Consider the following 14,294-nt stretch of genomic DNA (forward strand, 5'->3'; position numbering starts at 1 on the left):
GCTGTACTGATTACATGTTTATTAAATATAATGATCAAATATTGGTAAATAACATTTTTTTTCCCCTCCTTGAACGGACAGTGAAGGTCCGGGAGCCGTGACTTGGGCCCTGCTGTCCTACAGCATGACACATGCAGAGGAGGGTTTGGCTTTGAACATGCCCACGAGGTTCAGGTTTAACTGGGTGGGGTTAAAGTCCTGCAGGTTGGATACGGAGGTCTGCGGTCCTTCCTGGTCCTTCTCCCTAGAGGTGACCCGGTACTGGGCCCTGAAACTCCTCACAGGGTTGTAGTCGGGCCCGATGTGGTCTGGACACCGAAACAGCTCTCTGATGATGGCGCCCTGCCGGGTTATGGCCACAAAGCCGTCCCTGAAGGTCACCATTCGGACAACGGGGGAGTAGACGTACTGAACGAAGAGCAGGTTTCCTGACGGGAGAAATGAACAAAGCTCAGTGGCTGGAATGATAGAACTGTTTATAAAATCCCAAAGGCCAAACTGTTGGAGAATCTTTTGTTTGCAGCTGACTGAACTCTAGAGAGTTGCAACCAGGAAACTGCTCAGACCTGGGAGTGGTCCAGGTGCAAAACTGCTGGTGCACTGTTCAGTGCTTGTTTGTATCCCAGATTTTTGCCTTTTTTAGCCCTAAAATCTCTAACTCTGCAGCCGAACACAAACATGCATACCTGATGCAACGTCCCAGACTTTGATGGTTCGGTCCTGAGACCCGGTGAAGACGAAGCGGTCGGTTTCAGAGAACGCAGCAGAGAGGACGCCCTCAAAGAGAAAGCCCTAAAAATGAGACGACAGAAGAAGAGACGGACCAAAGGCCCGACAGTGACATCGGCACAAGTCATCCATGCTCATACTCGCAGAGCATTCCTTTGACCTCTCACCTTGTACTCCATGGTGTGGTCCAGGGCCAGCGGGTTCAGGGCCCACAGCCTCTGCACAGTGTCCTCGGAGCCCACCAGAGCATGAGCCCCCCGGTTACTGACCGTCACACAGGTCACTCCGCTGCGGTGAGGCTCCAAGTCGGAGACGTCGCCACCCCTGCCGAAGTCCCACAGCTTCACCTCCCCACAGCTCGTGCCGTACAGCAGCCTGCGGTCGGGAAGCAGGGCCATGGCGGACAGCGGGGCGTGGAGAAGGGGCAGTGCAAACTTCTCCAGAGGCCCCTCCACCGTGGGAAAGTTGTCCCTGGAAGTGATCTCGAATAGGCACACCGAGTCCTCGTAAGCCACCGCCAGGTGCTTCTCCTTGGTGCCGGCGGTGAGGCAGAGGACCCTGCACAGGCTCTCCGGGGGGGGAATGCAAAGCGTCTCCTGAGGCAGGGCTAACGGGTAGATGAGGACTGTGCCACTCGTCAGGCCGCAGAGGAGGAGACGTTTGTTCTGAGCCAACTCCAGACAGGACACCTCGGAGGAGACGGGCAAACGCTCGCACACAGAACCTGCAGGGGGAACCAGCATAGACCTCAGGGGGCGTGACATCAATCATTCTAATGTTTATTCTAATGTTTTCTAATGTTCTGTAAGTAGCCGCCACCTTTCACCTCTGACCTGTGTGGCTGTTCCAGCTCATGACCTCGGTGTGGCTCTGCTGGTGGACATAGAAAACCTGATCGCCGTCTTTGGTGAGGGCAATGTGGGCGGAGTCTGCAGGAATGCGGATGGCAGGTTTGGTGCTGGCGTCGTACTTCAGGTTCCACAGCAGGATGGAAGAGGTGGCCGTCGAGGCCGAAACCACAAAGTCATTAAAGAGAAGCACACAGGTGACAGGGGCGTCCGCCCCACACAGAGAGTCCAACAGCGCCCCCGTGGTCACCGACCACACCTGTGAGAGAATAACAGTCCTTTCAGAATAAAATGAGCTGTAATTACAGAGAGACACTCTGTGGCTTCAGTCATCTTTATAAAATGCCCAATGTCTTCAGTGTTTTGAACTGAGTGAATCGGATCGTGCTTTCTGCTGGTTTCTTACTCGTACAAGTTGGTCTGCAGCTCCAGACACGAGCCGCCTGCCGTCTGAGGAGACACAGGCGGATAAAATGTCATCGTCGTGCTGGAGGTCAAGGAATCGGTCCAGAGAGTCGCCGAGGATGCTGAAGAGGCTCAGAGTGCACTCGTTGGCTGCAGACGACACAAAGAGTCAGGATGCTTCTGTGCAGGTCCGAAGCACAGCGCTCAGCGCTCAGGCCTACCTGCTAACAGGGTTTTTTCATCTTCAGTGACTGAGAAGAAGGAAGGAAGCAGAGGAAACTCGCCAACAGTCTGTTTGCCTGTCCTGGAAATCTGCACGATAAAACGGCATCATCGTCGTCATTGTGGAAAGTAAAAGGGAAAAAAAAGCTTTTCAGAGTGAATTCAGCTGCAGACCTGAGAGCGCCACTCAAAATATTTTAAATTCTTACACCACATTTACCTGAGCTGTACAAACACAACCTTTTTAATTGTGATATAAAAAATTTACATTTTCTTTTTGTATTATGTATTTTATTGGATAACTATAATTATTGTGGCTTGTTTAATTGCATTTTCAGAAATGTATTAATATAGTCACATATTTATAGGCGTACATTTTTAAACCTTTAAAAACCTTAAAATCGTATAATTTTTGATCATTAATCTTGCTTTTTAATGTTTTAATTTCATACTATTATAATTATTTCAGGTGTGTGTGTGTGTGTGAGAGAGAGAGAGAGAGACACACACCTGGTGGAGGAATCCTCCTTTATACACAACAAACACTTTCTCACGTTTGGGGAGCATCAACGTGGTTACGACAGTCCGGTGCCTCACTGAGTTTTCCTGCGGAGTTTTCACCGTTAACTGAGTCCCGTAAACTGGGTGCGAGATCCTGACCCGACCGGAGTTGGACAGATAGACCACCGATTCTCCCAGAACCCCGAGAACCAACCAGACCTCATCGTCGCTGCTGCTCAGGTGGAGCTCCGCCCCATCCAGCTGCCACACCTTCACCTGAAGCAAGAGCAGAAACGGGATCAGATGTGATGAGAGACATTCGGCAGTGCGTGAGCGAAGCTAGGCGCGGAGGCGGTACCTGTGTCCTGGTGTAAACGAAGAGCAGCTGCTCAGATAAGTGGAGGTGCACCGATGAAGGGGTGGAGTCTATAGGCACTGCCTCCTCGATGCAGAAGAGCTGCTGGCCATTCATCAGGCTCCACCTCCTCAGTGAGCCGTCAGCAGCCAATGAGAGGCAGTGGGCGGGGCTGCCGATCACCTTGACAGCCAAGATTGAAGCTATAAAACATACAGAAGGCATAATTATCACCTGTGTTCATCGCCTGGGCAGAGCTTAATGAAGACCCTGCAGCCCTTTTCTGGTTTCTACATGCTCAGTGTTTGCTAACCAATTCATCCCTGGAAATGGTTTTCTACAGAGGTTTGCTTGGCACGACTGTCTTTATTTGCATCACCCATGTGGTTCCTTACTGCAGAGCAAGTCGGACTGTAGACGGATCTGACAGGTGGGGTTTAGAGCCAGATGACGTGAAAGAAAACTGCATAAAACTCACTTATTTTTCGGAGGAAACAAGACAAAAACTGATTGTTAATGCTTTAACACTGACGTTTATCCCTCTGAAATTCAGCGTCAGTTCCTGTTTTTTGGTTTTGTTTATTTGTTGTTGTTTTTTTTATTGATCAAGTACCCACTCTGGGTTGGAGTGAGTAGCTGCCTCAGGTGGAGGAGTGTAAGTATCTGAGGTTCACAGCGAGGGGAGATGGAGCAGGAGATCGACAGGTGGATCAGCAAACCTGTGTGCTCAGAGTCGAGAAGTGCTCTATATGGACGCATGCGGTGGATATTAGCTTCCTCTGAAACGGATCTGAGCTTGTAGTGCCGCTGGTCCCCCACATTGAAAGGAGGCAGGATGAGGTGAGCTGTCTCCTAGGAGACGATGGGGCAGGCCCAGGACACGCCGGAGAGGCTGTGTCTCTGTGGGAGTCACTGCTGCCCTAAGACTAAAGAGCATAAATCAGATGAAGCTGGACTTTTATCGGCTGAAGGGGGTTTGGCACAAAAAAATTTGAGTGCTCGTATGGCTCTGCAACAGATCCCATGAGTTACCTGTCTGTGTTTAAGACAGGTAAGTAAACAAGCCTTTAACAGTTACCTTCATCCTGCTGTACAAACGTGGAGCAGGAGGAAGACACCCTGTGTTCTATCGTTCAGTCAGCTGTGTGTTCTGGGCCAGACTCACCTGTGTGTCCCAGCAAGGTGTGGACAAGCTGCTTGTCAAGCATGCTCCAAACCTCCACCACGCCGTCATCTGACCCCGCAACTAGGAGCCTCAACACCGCGCTGATGTCCATGCAGACAACACCTGCAAAAATGTCACAGAGTCAGGCTGCTGAATGAGTCAAAGCAAAAACCGAATTAAACCAAATTAAACCAAAAACGCATCATCTGACCTCCCCGCAGCACACTTAGCGTGTGCTGCAGCGCCCCCCCCCGGCTGCTGCAGGAAGCTGCTCCTTGGGATGAGAATCGGATCCGGATACTTCAGTAACCATTCCTCGCACTGGCTACACAGCCGCCCAATCACAGTGGGGAAGGCGGAGTTGAGTGAGGACAGTCGGGCCAACAGCTCGGAGTAAAACAAAGACACTTCTGCGGCGAGAGAGAAGACTGTAAAACTTTAACATGACATGTGACTGTGACCCAGTGAACACATCTAACTGACCCATGTGTCCCTCCAGGAAGCATAAGCTGGGTTTGATCAGGACCAGAGCATCTCGTATCAGTCCAGTCTCTGTGCAGTCCATGTACTTGGAGCACTGGTCCAGGTCATGGATCACAGATGAGACACCACACAGCCGGCTCTTAATGAACAGCCACTCAGCACAGCCTGCAAACACACAGAGGTAAATTGGGAGCAGTGGAGACACAGAGAGGTGAACGGAGAACAGTGGAGAGGCACAGAGGTAAACTGGGAACAGTGGAGATACACAGAGGTAAACCAGGAGTAGTTGAAACACTGGCACGTTTTAGTTAGGTCTCAGCTGAGAATAGTGGGAGTGAGCGGGGCCCACATGCCCCTTTCCCCCTGTGTTGTGTCTTACTAATAACTTCCTGTCGAAGCTCCTCCCACAGACCACTGTGCAGCAGGTGGTAGGGCAGCTCCTGCAGCTTCCTGATGTTAGCCAATCCTGGAGCAAACCACAGCGGCTGGGGCGGGACCTGTGACAGCATAGGATCAATCAAAATGCACCATGGACGCAAAAAACTATTTCCACAGATTGTTTAGGCTTGGTCAGATCACACATTTATATTTTTATCGCTGAGATCTTTGACCTGGGGAACTCAAGGGTGGGGGTGATTGAACCTGGAAATAATTGACATCAGACTTTACCTGAGTGTATTGTTTCAAACTTACCAACGACTCATAAATCATGGATCATGAACCTGATCTGATATGGCAGCTTTCACAAACTGCAAGCTCGCTCCTATGTGTTTTTGCATTCTCATAAACTCATTAATTAAGAGTTTATGATAATGCATCAGTTTGGAGGAAGATGTAATGACACACTAATTTCCTTATATTCATGAGTACACTATCCTTTTTTTTTTTTTTTTTTAAATTAAATAACCTCACAAAACAACTAACTGCACTTTAACCTGAACCCTGATTTTGTACCTTTCTGTCAGACAGCAGCAGTGAGAGACCCGGCAGAGACGCTGGCCTCAGTTTCCCTGACCACCGACCCAGGAAGTACTCTGCCAGGATCCTCAAACTTTGCCCCCGCCGCTCTGACCTCAGATAACGTGCTGAGACCGCCTCGGACAGACGCCTAAACACAAACAGTTTTCATTTCAATTTCAGCTGGTTGCCAGATGTAGATTTAGTTGTTGTTTTTTTTTATTTATGATTGATTTGTCTGCTCCGATCAATCATTTCTCAGATTTTCTTACTTGTTGTTGAAGGCGATGGTGGCGACTCCATCAGTCCAGCGCTCCTCCAGGTGGTCCTCAAGGTCCCGCCTTAGCCGCGCCCACAGGAGGGGCGGCAGCCGGATCAGTGAGGGAATCGGAGGAAGGGAGTACCGGTACACCTCACTGATGACATCATCATCCAGGGACATGACATCACGCAACTCAGCCTCCAGCAGACCCTCCCTGTGAAGTCAAGTGATCAGATGATGAGATTTTTGTGTGTTTTGGTTGTTTTCTGGCTTTCTGAGTTCAGACTTTTAGAAACACTGATCACCTTTTTGTGATCAATCAATCATGTTATCAGTATTAATCGATGGATAAATCCAAACTGAAACAGTGGCGATCTTATGTGGTGATCTGACGTTCGTCAGAAAGGTGTGACCATATCCTCACCTTGCTAGAGTGATGTACCCCAAAGCCCCGCCCACCAGCTCCTTCCCGTGTTTTTCCTCCAGCATAAGGAAGAGGTGTGACATCATTTCCTGAGTGCTGGTACCCAGACGCAGCTCTGTCAGTGGCGTGAAGGACGTCCAGCGTTTGGCGACAGACAGCATGAGTTTGAGGTGGAGTGGGCAGCCAGATGACTCAACAGTTTGCAGCACAGCGCTACTCTGCTCGCACGTCAGCGTCCGCTGAGACGCTCGCAGGTCTGACTCTATGATGCGTTCACCTTCCTCGCAAGACAAACGCTCTGCCTCAAAGAAGCTTCCCAGAGACTCCAACTTAAACCGCATGTTAGCAAATGCCTCGCTGTTGGTTTCCATGGAGACAACCACATGGACGTTGGGCGGGAGGTCAACAGGCAACCAGCGGAGCTTGTGAGCGTGATGTTGGTCTGCAAGCTGCTCCAGAGAGTCCAGGACGATGACCAGAGCACCGCCCTGCTGGGAAACCTGCTCAAGAACATCCCAGAAGAATCGCAGCAGCTCCAAGTGAGTGGAGACCGTCAGCGGTGAGGGTGGAGCCAGACCAGAAGCCAAGCACACCTGTGTGCAGATGCTGTGGAGGACGTGGTCAATGTCAGGTTTTTGAGGGTGGCAAGCTGCGAGCAGCCTGATCACCACCACTGCCCTGGCCTCCAGTACACCACGCATCTCCTGGGCCAGTTTGCACAGCACCGCCGTCTTCCCCATCCCGGCGCCACCATGAACCACCAGCGGCCTGTGGCGGATATTACTGGACTCCCACATGGCGAGGCACAGCTTCCCCAGCAGCCCCTCCCTGCCATGGAAACCTCTGCAAAGCTCAGCACTGATGGCAATGTGGCGCCTTGCCTCCGTGACCACCAACACGTCCATCTTCTCCTCTTCCTCGGTGGTTCCCCACATCTTCCTCCGGCCCAGTGAATCCATCGCTGCACCAATCCGAGCCTTCATCTGTGAGACAAACTGCTCGCAGACGCTGTCCAGGTACTGAGCATGCTCCTTGCACTTCGGATTTATGCTTCCTCTGCTCAGCTCCACAGAGTGCAGGTTGAGGATCTTCTGTGACTTGACGAAGAGCCGTGTCTTCAGCCCAGCGAGGAGTCCCTGAGCTTCGGCATCCAGCAGGCCGTCACCGGTCACATCCATGAACTTGGCAAAACGTTTGGGCCCCTCCCTGGACTTCTGACGGGGAATCTCACGAACGAAGAGCAGAGCAGATGATTCATAGTCATTTTGCCACAAACCACGCTCAAACTCCCGCTCTGTGACTGTGGGCAAGAAGAACCAGAAAACACTGAGAAAACAGAAACAACAGAGGGCGACCTGAGTGGCGAGCTGTGCATGGTGTCCGCGAGCTTTCACCTGATGTGTAGAACCGTTGTTTCTCCTCGGCTGTGATCTCGCCGGTGTCCTCAGCGTCAGTGGCTGCAGATCGAAGTAGTCGCAGTAGCCGAGTCTCTGCTAGGCGCCATGACAGGACATCTTTGTCGTGCTGCTTCCCGCTCTCAGGCCGAAGGTCAATGTAATGAGGGAAGTGAGCTATGATTGGCTGAAGGACATAGGTGGGTGGGACAGCATTGCTGTCTTTTTTAAACCACTGGTTGAGTGTCTTAATGCCTTCTGGGTTTTTGGAGAGTTTGGACAGAAGAGCGTCAAAGAGTTTCTCTGGAATGAGGCGAGGAAGAGCTCGGTGGCCGTACCGGTTCCCCAGCAGAGCCTTCAGAGCCAAGAAACAGGAAAATAAAGAGAAGAAGAATGAGTGCACAATTCAGATCCAAAAGAACTGTGGCCTCAGCTTCAGCTCTATGTGTACTTATAATCCACACGTAAACTAAAAAAAATTAAAGTCAAGAAAGAAATAGAGACATTTCAATTCCACTAAACACACATAAAATGTTAATAAAAATAAACATAGTGCTCATTTGTGGCTGCAGTCCAACCTTAACCTTTGACCCGGTGACGAAGAGGACAAAGCACTCACAATGAACGTTGGACCAGCTGACATCTGCTCGCAGCGCTGGATCTCCTCCAGGAAGACCTCACAGGCCTCGTGGTCTCCTGACGGGACGTTTCGGATCCCCCAGCGTAGATCCACAACCTGAAGAGGAAGTGACCTCATTCAACACTAAGCAGGTATAAACCTCCACTCAGACAGCTCACAGCAGTTCAGGGGGGAGATGCGTGGTCAGTGGGTTACATGTGGAGCCCTGAAGCCCCGCACCTGCTCATGGGTCATTCGTTATTCATGGGGTGTGTTTTGGTTGTTTTGGTATTGTGACGCACCAACCAGGAAGTGAACTGTCCCAGTTTAGAGCTCACAGCCAGGATGCTATGCTTCACCGTGTTTAGGCAGTAAAAACTTTTCAGCTGGGTTCAGGAAAGGATCGTGCTTTGGGTTAAAATAGTGTGATAGGAGGCGAGGGTCCGCTTTGGACTGAGGTATTTGTTTCACCTCGTCAGGTTTGATGGGACGGTTGCCACATGCAGCAAGGAGGGTTCCTACCAACAGACCGGGCCAGTTAAGCTATTATTTTTAATCTGTTTGAATAAGTCTTCATGTATAGATGATCCTTTCCTGCCTAATTTCAGGCTAGAAATCCTGATAAACAGTGTTAGTGGTTAACTTGGAGTGGTCCTTGTTTGCTGCCGCTTCCACGGTGGAGCCTTTGTGACTGTCGAGTAGGGTTTGTAATAATTTAAGTAAAGGAGCTGCAAATTTCTGATTTCATACTAAAGACTAGGTTGGACGTTTTATGATAACGTTTATTGAACTCGATTTCAAATAAAGATTTTGTTTTGAAGTTTTTGGTTGTTTGGTAATTTTTGACCTCTGAACACTGGACTAGACTGGTTTAACAAAGGTAGTGACAGTTTTAGCTGTTTAAGTTTTATTATGCTCCTTCATAGCAGGAACCCTCACGGCCTCTACTCGCTCATATTACCTGGTGCTTCATGTCAGCCCACCAAAGGGCACCTTATGTGTAACTAACACCTCAGCAGCTTTCACATAACTGACCCTGAGACACATTAACTGTCCCAGTTTGGTAACACCGGCAGAAAAGCTGGCATTTCCTGTGTGAGGAAAATCTGCTCCTGCCAATCACTGAGACTTTGTTGCCATAGCTACTAAAATACCGCTGATGTCAGCGGTTCTTTGACCCCAGCAGTTTTTTGGCACCAGTCTGTTTCACATGGATACAGGTCATTTATGTTGATCATTTCTGCCTTGGTCAGTGGAAAAGAGGCGGAGTCTCTAGACTTGTGCACCTTGGAGGTGTTTCATCAGCAGGTAGGAGACCAAACCACGGAGAAAACATGCCACATAGGCAGAAACTGAAAAAAGAGACGTGAACACAAAGATGATCAAATCTAAGTGAAAAAGGAAAGAAAACATGAAGGTAACAAACCGGTCCAGCAGGTGAAAGAGGAGGAACAAAGTGGGCAGAAAACTGGGGGAAAACACGCACATGTTAGGAACTTAATTTCAAAATAAAACAGGAAAGGAGTTGAAATGGTCAAACCCTCATGAATGACAGTTTCACGTGAGGTTTAATGAGCACAACAGGTTTGAACTGACCTCGAACACCAGGCCGAGCCCGCAGCAGAAGGACCGGACTTCTGGGTAAGCTTTCTCCAGCAGAGCCTTCCTCTCGCTGCTCATATCTGACCACAGATCAGAGAAACTGTCAATCACACGAGGCGCTCAGAGCACAACCAATCAGAGCGTCTGAGCTGGCTTCACATCAAGTTAAGACTGAACAGAAGAGCAAAGAAGGTCTCAGTTGAGAGTTTCAGTGAATGAACCTGGAGCACAGATGAACCTTCACTCTGAGATCTGATCTGGACAAGTGTACAGGAAGTCGAGCTCAGAACTGAGAATGACACTTTGATCCACATCTGGACTCTTTATCATCATGAGCGTAGACAACACATCTGACATTAAAACATCACAACAGATCAAACTGCAGAATAAAAGTGGAAGACATCGTCCCGATGTTCTGACCCGGATCCAGAGGAGCAGAGTGAGGTACAAAGTTTCAACCTGCTCCACTTTCACTGTGTTTGACATTTAGCTGATTTTGTGAGATATCTGAAAATATAAGCCTGCATGGTTTGAGCGCTCTCTGGCTGAAACCATGCAGTTTGAGCCAGAAGAAACTGCTCCCTGACCAAAAATAAAGTCTGTATCACACCAACTCTCAGCAGTCTTTACACAACAAGGTCAAACGCAATCTAACGACTTCCCATCTACAGTGGGTACGGAAAGTATTCAGACCCCCTGGTATTTACGCCCCGTCACAACCCTGATCCGGTTGTGAGGGGGCATACGTTAGTTGGGGATCCTGCTAGAACTTTGGCTAATGCATCACCCAGCTTGCGACAAACCACTCACGGAGCATCAGGGGCTCAGTAAGTCTACCTTGAAAATTTTGACTGATACAATTGCCAAGTGGATTCGTTTAGAACACGTGTTTTACATAGCTTTGGTTCCTCGTTTCAAGGACTTGAAGTGCCTCCCTAAGAGTGACAGAGAGAGAGAGTGGATAAATGTTTACAAGTTTTGTTAACATGAATGTCCAATGTGATATTTCAGTTTTTCTTTTTTAATACATCTGCAAAAATGTCAACAATTCTGTGTATTTCTGTCAATATCAGGTGCAGTGTGCACATTAATGAGAAAAAATGAGCTTAAATGATTTTTAGCACATGGCTGCATTATAAAAAAGAGTGGAAAATTTAAGGGTGTCTGAATACTTTCCGTACCCACTGTATATTTGTTCAAACTGTGTGCATTACATGGACATGACACTTCATTACGTGGACACTTCAAAGGCATTTCAGCCTTTTTACTACCAAAAAACAAGCACAGGAAATGCTCCATCGCCAGTGTATGAAATGGTTAAAGCACCTTTCTGCTCAGCTCCATGCTTCTTTTTTTCCCCACTTGATCAGATTAACTCTGCATGATCAGAATAATCGTATTCATCCTATAAAGACGTGATTTGATGACATCAGCTCATTACAGAAGCAGAAAAGCAGTTTTCAGGTCAGTCTGAGGCTCCTCAGTTTGTCTCATTATTTCAGCTTCAGCAGCATCTGACCCAGCAGAATAACTCTGTAGCCTTTGACCTATATTTCTGGAGAACATTTATAGTCAGTTATGTTTGAAAGTGCTGCAGAATCAGATCCAGACTGATGGAGCTGGAGAAAAATAGATCTGTGAAAGTTCTGCAGCTGTTCATCATTCTGGTTTAACGATGAAGAGCAGCTGCAGAGCTCTTCATCGTTAAACCAGTTCCAGCTTTGATGGGATTTCATGTTTGAGCTTCAAACTGGTGCTGAGCAGCATGCGTAGGTTCGCTATGAGCCCACAGAGGTAATCTGACCTGTGAACGTGGAGCTGATGAACACTCGGATCATGTTGCTCTTCGTCCTCTGAGCGCCGTCTGTCCATCCTCTCAGCACGTCTTGCAGGGCCGATCTCTCCTCCTCTTCCTTCTGTCGGACTCTGTGCCATCATCCACAGCCTGGAACCGGTCGTCCTCCTCTCCTTCTCCTGGCGTCTGAGGCTCCTCGGCTGCGCTCCAGCCTGTTTGTTCCCTCAGAGAGCTTCCTCCAGGACAACCATCCTCCCACCTGAGCTGCAGGCGTGCCCACAGAGTGGCGTCAGTGTTGCTGCGCTCATGTTAAACTGGAAGATCTGCCAAACAAAACACCCTTACTGCTCTTCTGCTCTGACTCAGAGTTCATAATGATGTTTACTGCAGATCATTCTAATAAAATCACAGTTGATCTTGCTAACAGGAGCATGCGGCCATTTAACCTCCTGACAAACTCCAACAGGAGGCGTTGAAGAAAGGACGACAAGATGTGCATTTCCCTGGGGTCGCATCGGGAAGGACGTCCAGTGTAAAACTGACCAGATTGAAATGCTCGGGGGGGGGGCTGACAGTAGCATCAGTGAGGTCATTTTAGTGCCTGATGTTAATTTGCCCTCAAGTGTTTACACCAAGTGCAAATACCAACATCAAGTAAACAGCATGAAAACCTTACTTTTAGTTACTCACGCCACCTGGATGTTGTCTGTTGTCTGGATGTTGTCTGATGTTTTTGTAAGTACTCTATAGTTCCTGTAATATGAAAGCGCAGCTGGGCAGGGGTTCAGCTTCAGTCGTACAACTCATTTTAACTAGTTTTAAAAATAAAATATAAAAAGAAAAATAAATAAATATGACTGGTCAAAGTCAAACTGGCTGAAAGGTTTCACAGAAAATAAATATTTGCTTTGGTAGATGGACTCGGCCCTTCATACGACATGCCTCATTCACATCAGTTCATGCAAACACTTTATATCTAACAGTCTGATGAATGCATCGGACAGCTGCTCAGGGTCAGTGTCTTGCTTGTATTTGGCATACAGACTGGGGCACACAGGGATTGACCCGCCAACCTTGTGATTCGCAGACGACCTGCTCTTTAAATCTGTAAGGAAATGTTTATTTGTGGATTGCATGAATTCAGTTTGTCATCAGCTGGATATTAAACTCATCGTTAGTTTGAGGCTGTGTTGACATGGAATCGATGTTTTCATGTAAAAATTAAAGCTATTAAAGAACTGAGAGGATTTCCACGAATCCCATAATGTTCCTCTCTGTGGGCTCTGCTCCCACCGAGTTTGGCTCACCTGCTCAGGCGTTAAAGTGAGCTCACCTGTGTTTACTAAGCCGGGGCGCTCAGGGGCCGCCGCTCACAGCTGCAGCTCACACTAATTACGTGCCAGAAGAACAATGATAACGAGAAAAACAAAGGTGAGCGGTCGCAGAGCGGCATGAGCCTGAGCCAACTACCTTCAAACCTAAACGTGTGCAAAGTGATGAGTACCTCACGATCAGTCTCTATGGCTTCACTTCCTTCACCTGTTGGCTATTTAAGTGGTTCTTTGGCACTGCTGCATTAAGCATCAACCAGCCCAGCAGGTCAAAATCTGATTTATATGCACGTTGCTGTAAAAACGATGGAAATCAAGTTTCAGAGCTTTTTCAGTGTTTCATGTAAAACCCAAACATTAAAGTCTTGATGTGAGCAGTCTGGCAGAGTGAGCAGTTCAGAGTGAGAGCAGCTCTGAGAGCATCGTCTGCACTCGGAGGAGTTTCCTGGTTGGACATAACCTCCTTAGAGAGCTCCGATTGTAAAAAAAACAGCCCGAAGGTGAAAATGGAGAACAAACAGTTGATCCAATGTAAACACGAACCTGTCGGGGTTTGGATCCCCTCCTGCAGGCGCTCGAGTTCATAAAGCAGAAAGAAGTAGCAGCTGTTTACTGCTCTGCTGCAGGCTGAAAGTCAGCAGTTTGACTTCTTACAAGAACAACAAGCTTCCAGGAAGATCTATGTTTTATTACTTGCCAGATGAAGCTTTATGAGTGGTGAAGACAAAGAGACGTCACAACTTTAGGTTCTAGAGAGATTTTTAGAGTTTGTTCTTCAGTGAAAGTTAATCAGACACAGTCTCACTGATTTAGATGCTGAACACACAAAGCTGCAACTCCTCTGCCCTCCAGCAGGTCTCCAGCTGTGGGTCAGTCACCATAGACTCCAATGTTAAAAATCTAAGTTTTTTCCATTAAGACAGTTACAACAGATAATATATACTGTATGTAAGGTTTAAAGGAGAGGTACGGTTGATGAAGAGTATTAAAACTAATTATGTGACCTAATGGCAGAATATACAATGGAAATAAGTAGGGACTTAAACCAGATCCTTGAGGAACACCACACGAGACAGTGAGACTGAAAATGTTTCATCAGCAAGATTGAATCACTCAAACACAAAACATTAGCGTCCACTTTACACTGCATGGGAAGAAAACTTTAAATCTGAGCAAGCACCTAGCACGCTGCCACAGGAATG

General features: G+C 48.1%; 1 protein-coding gene across 1 annotated transcript; it reads right to left on the reverse strand.

The window, feature by feature from the left end:
- Nucleotides 1-62: 62 nt before the first annotated feature.
- Nucleotides 63-8,502, reverse strand: nwd1 (NACHT and WD repeat domain containing 1). The gene is made up of 17 exons (XM_040040606.1): nucleotides 8,365-8,502; nucleotides 7,746-8,100; nucleotides 6,352-7,651; nucleotides 5,938-6,141; nucleotides 5,663-5,816; nucleotides 5,088-5,205; nucleotides 4,709-4,873; nucleotides 4,437-4,635; nucleotides 4,226-4,365; nucleotides 3,064-3,263; nucleotides 2,715-2,981; nucleotides 2,204-2,294; nucleotides 1,984-2,132; nucleotides 1,563-1,836; nucleotides 897-1,453; nucleotides 687-792; nucleotides 63-428 (listed from the first exon to the last, which is right to left on the reverse strand). The coding sequence occupies exons 1-17, from the start codon at nucleotides 8,500-8,502 to the stop codon at nucleotides 118-120; spliced, it is 4,728 nt and encodes a 1,575-aa protein (XP_039896540.1). The 3' UTR covers nucleotides 63-117.
- Nucleotides 8,503-14,294: the final 5,792 nt, after the last annotated feature.

This window comes from Simochromis diagramma, unplaced genomic scaffold, assembly GCF_900408965.1.
Source record: "Simochromis diagramma unplaced genomic scaffold, fSimDia1.1 OVJJ01000026.1, whole genome shotgun sequence".
Lineage (NCBI taxonomy): Eukaryota > Metazoa > Chordata > Actinopteri > Cichliformes > Cichlidae > Simochromis > Simochromis diagramma.

Excerpts from the sequence above, each read along its gene's own strand:
- nwd1 (XM_040040606.1), bottom strand. The coding sequence starts at position 8,502 with ATGAGGTCACTTCCTCTTCAGGTTGTGGATCTACGCTGGGGGATCCGA. Across the intron at positions 7,652-7,745 it reads ACAACGGTTCTACACATCAG|TCACAGAGCGGGAGTTTGAG; the intron begins GTGAAAGCTCGC and ends TCTTGCCCACAG. Across the intron at positions 793-896 it reads ACCACACCATGGAGTACAAG|GGCTTTCTCTTTGAGGGCGT; the intron begins GTGAGAGGTCAA and ends TCTCATTTTTAG.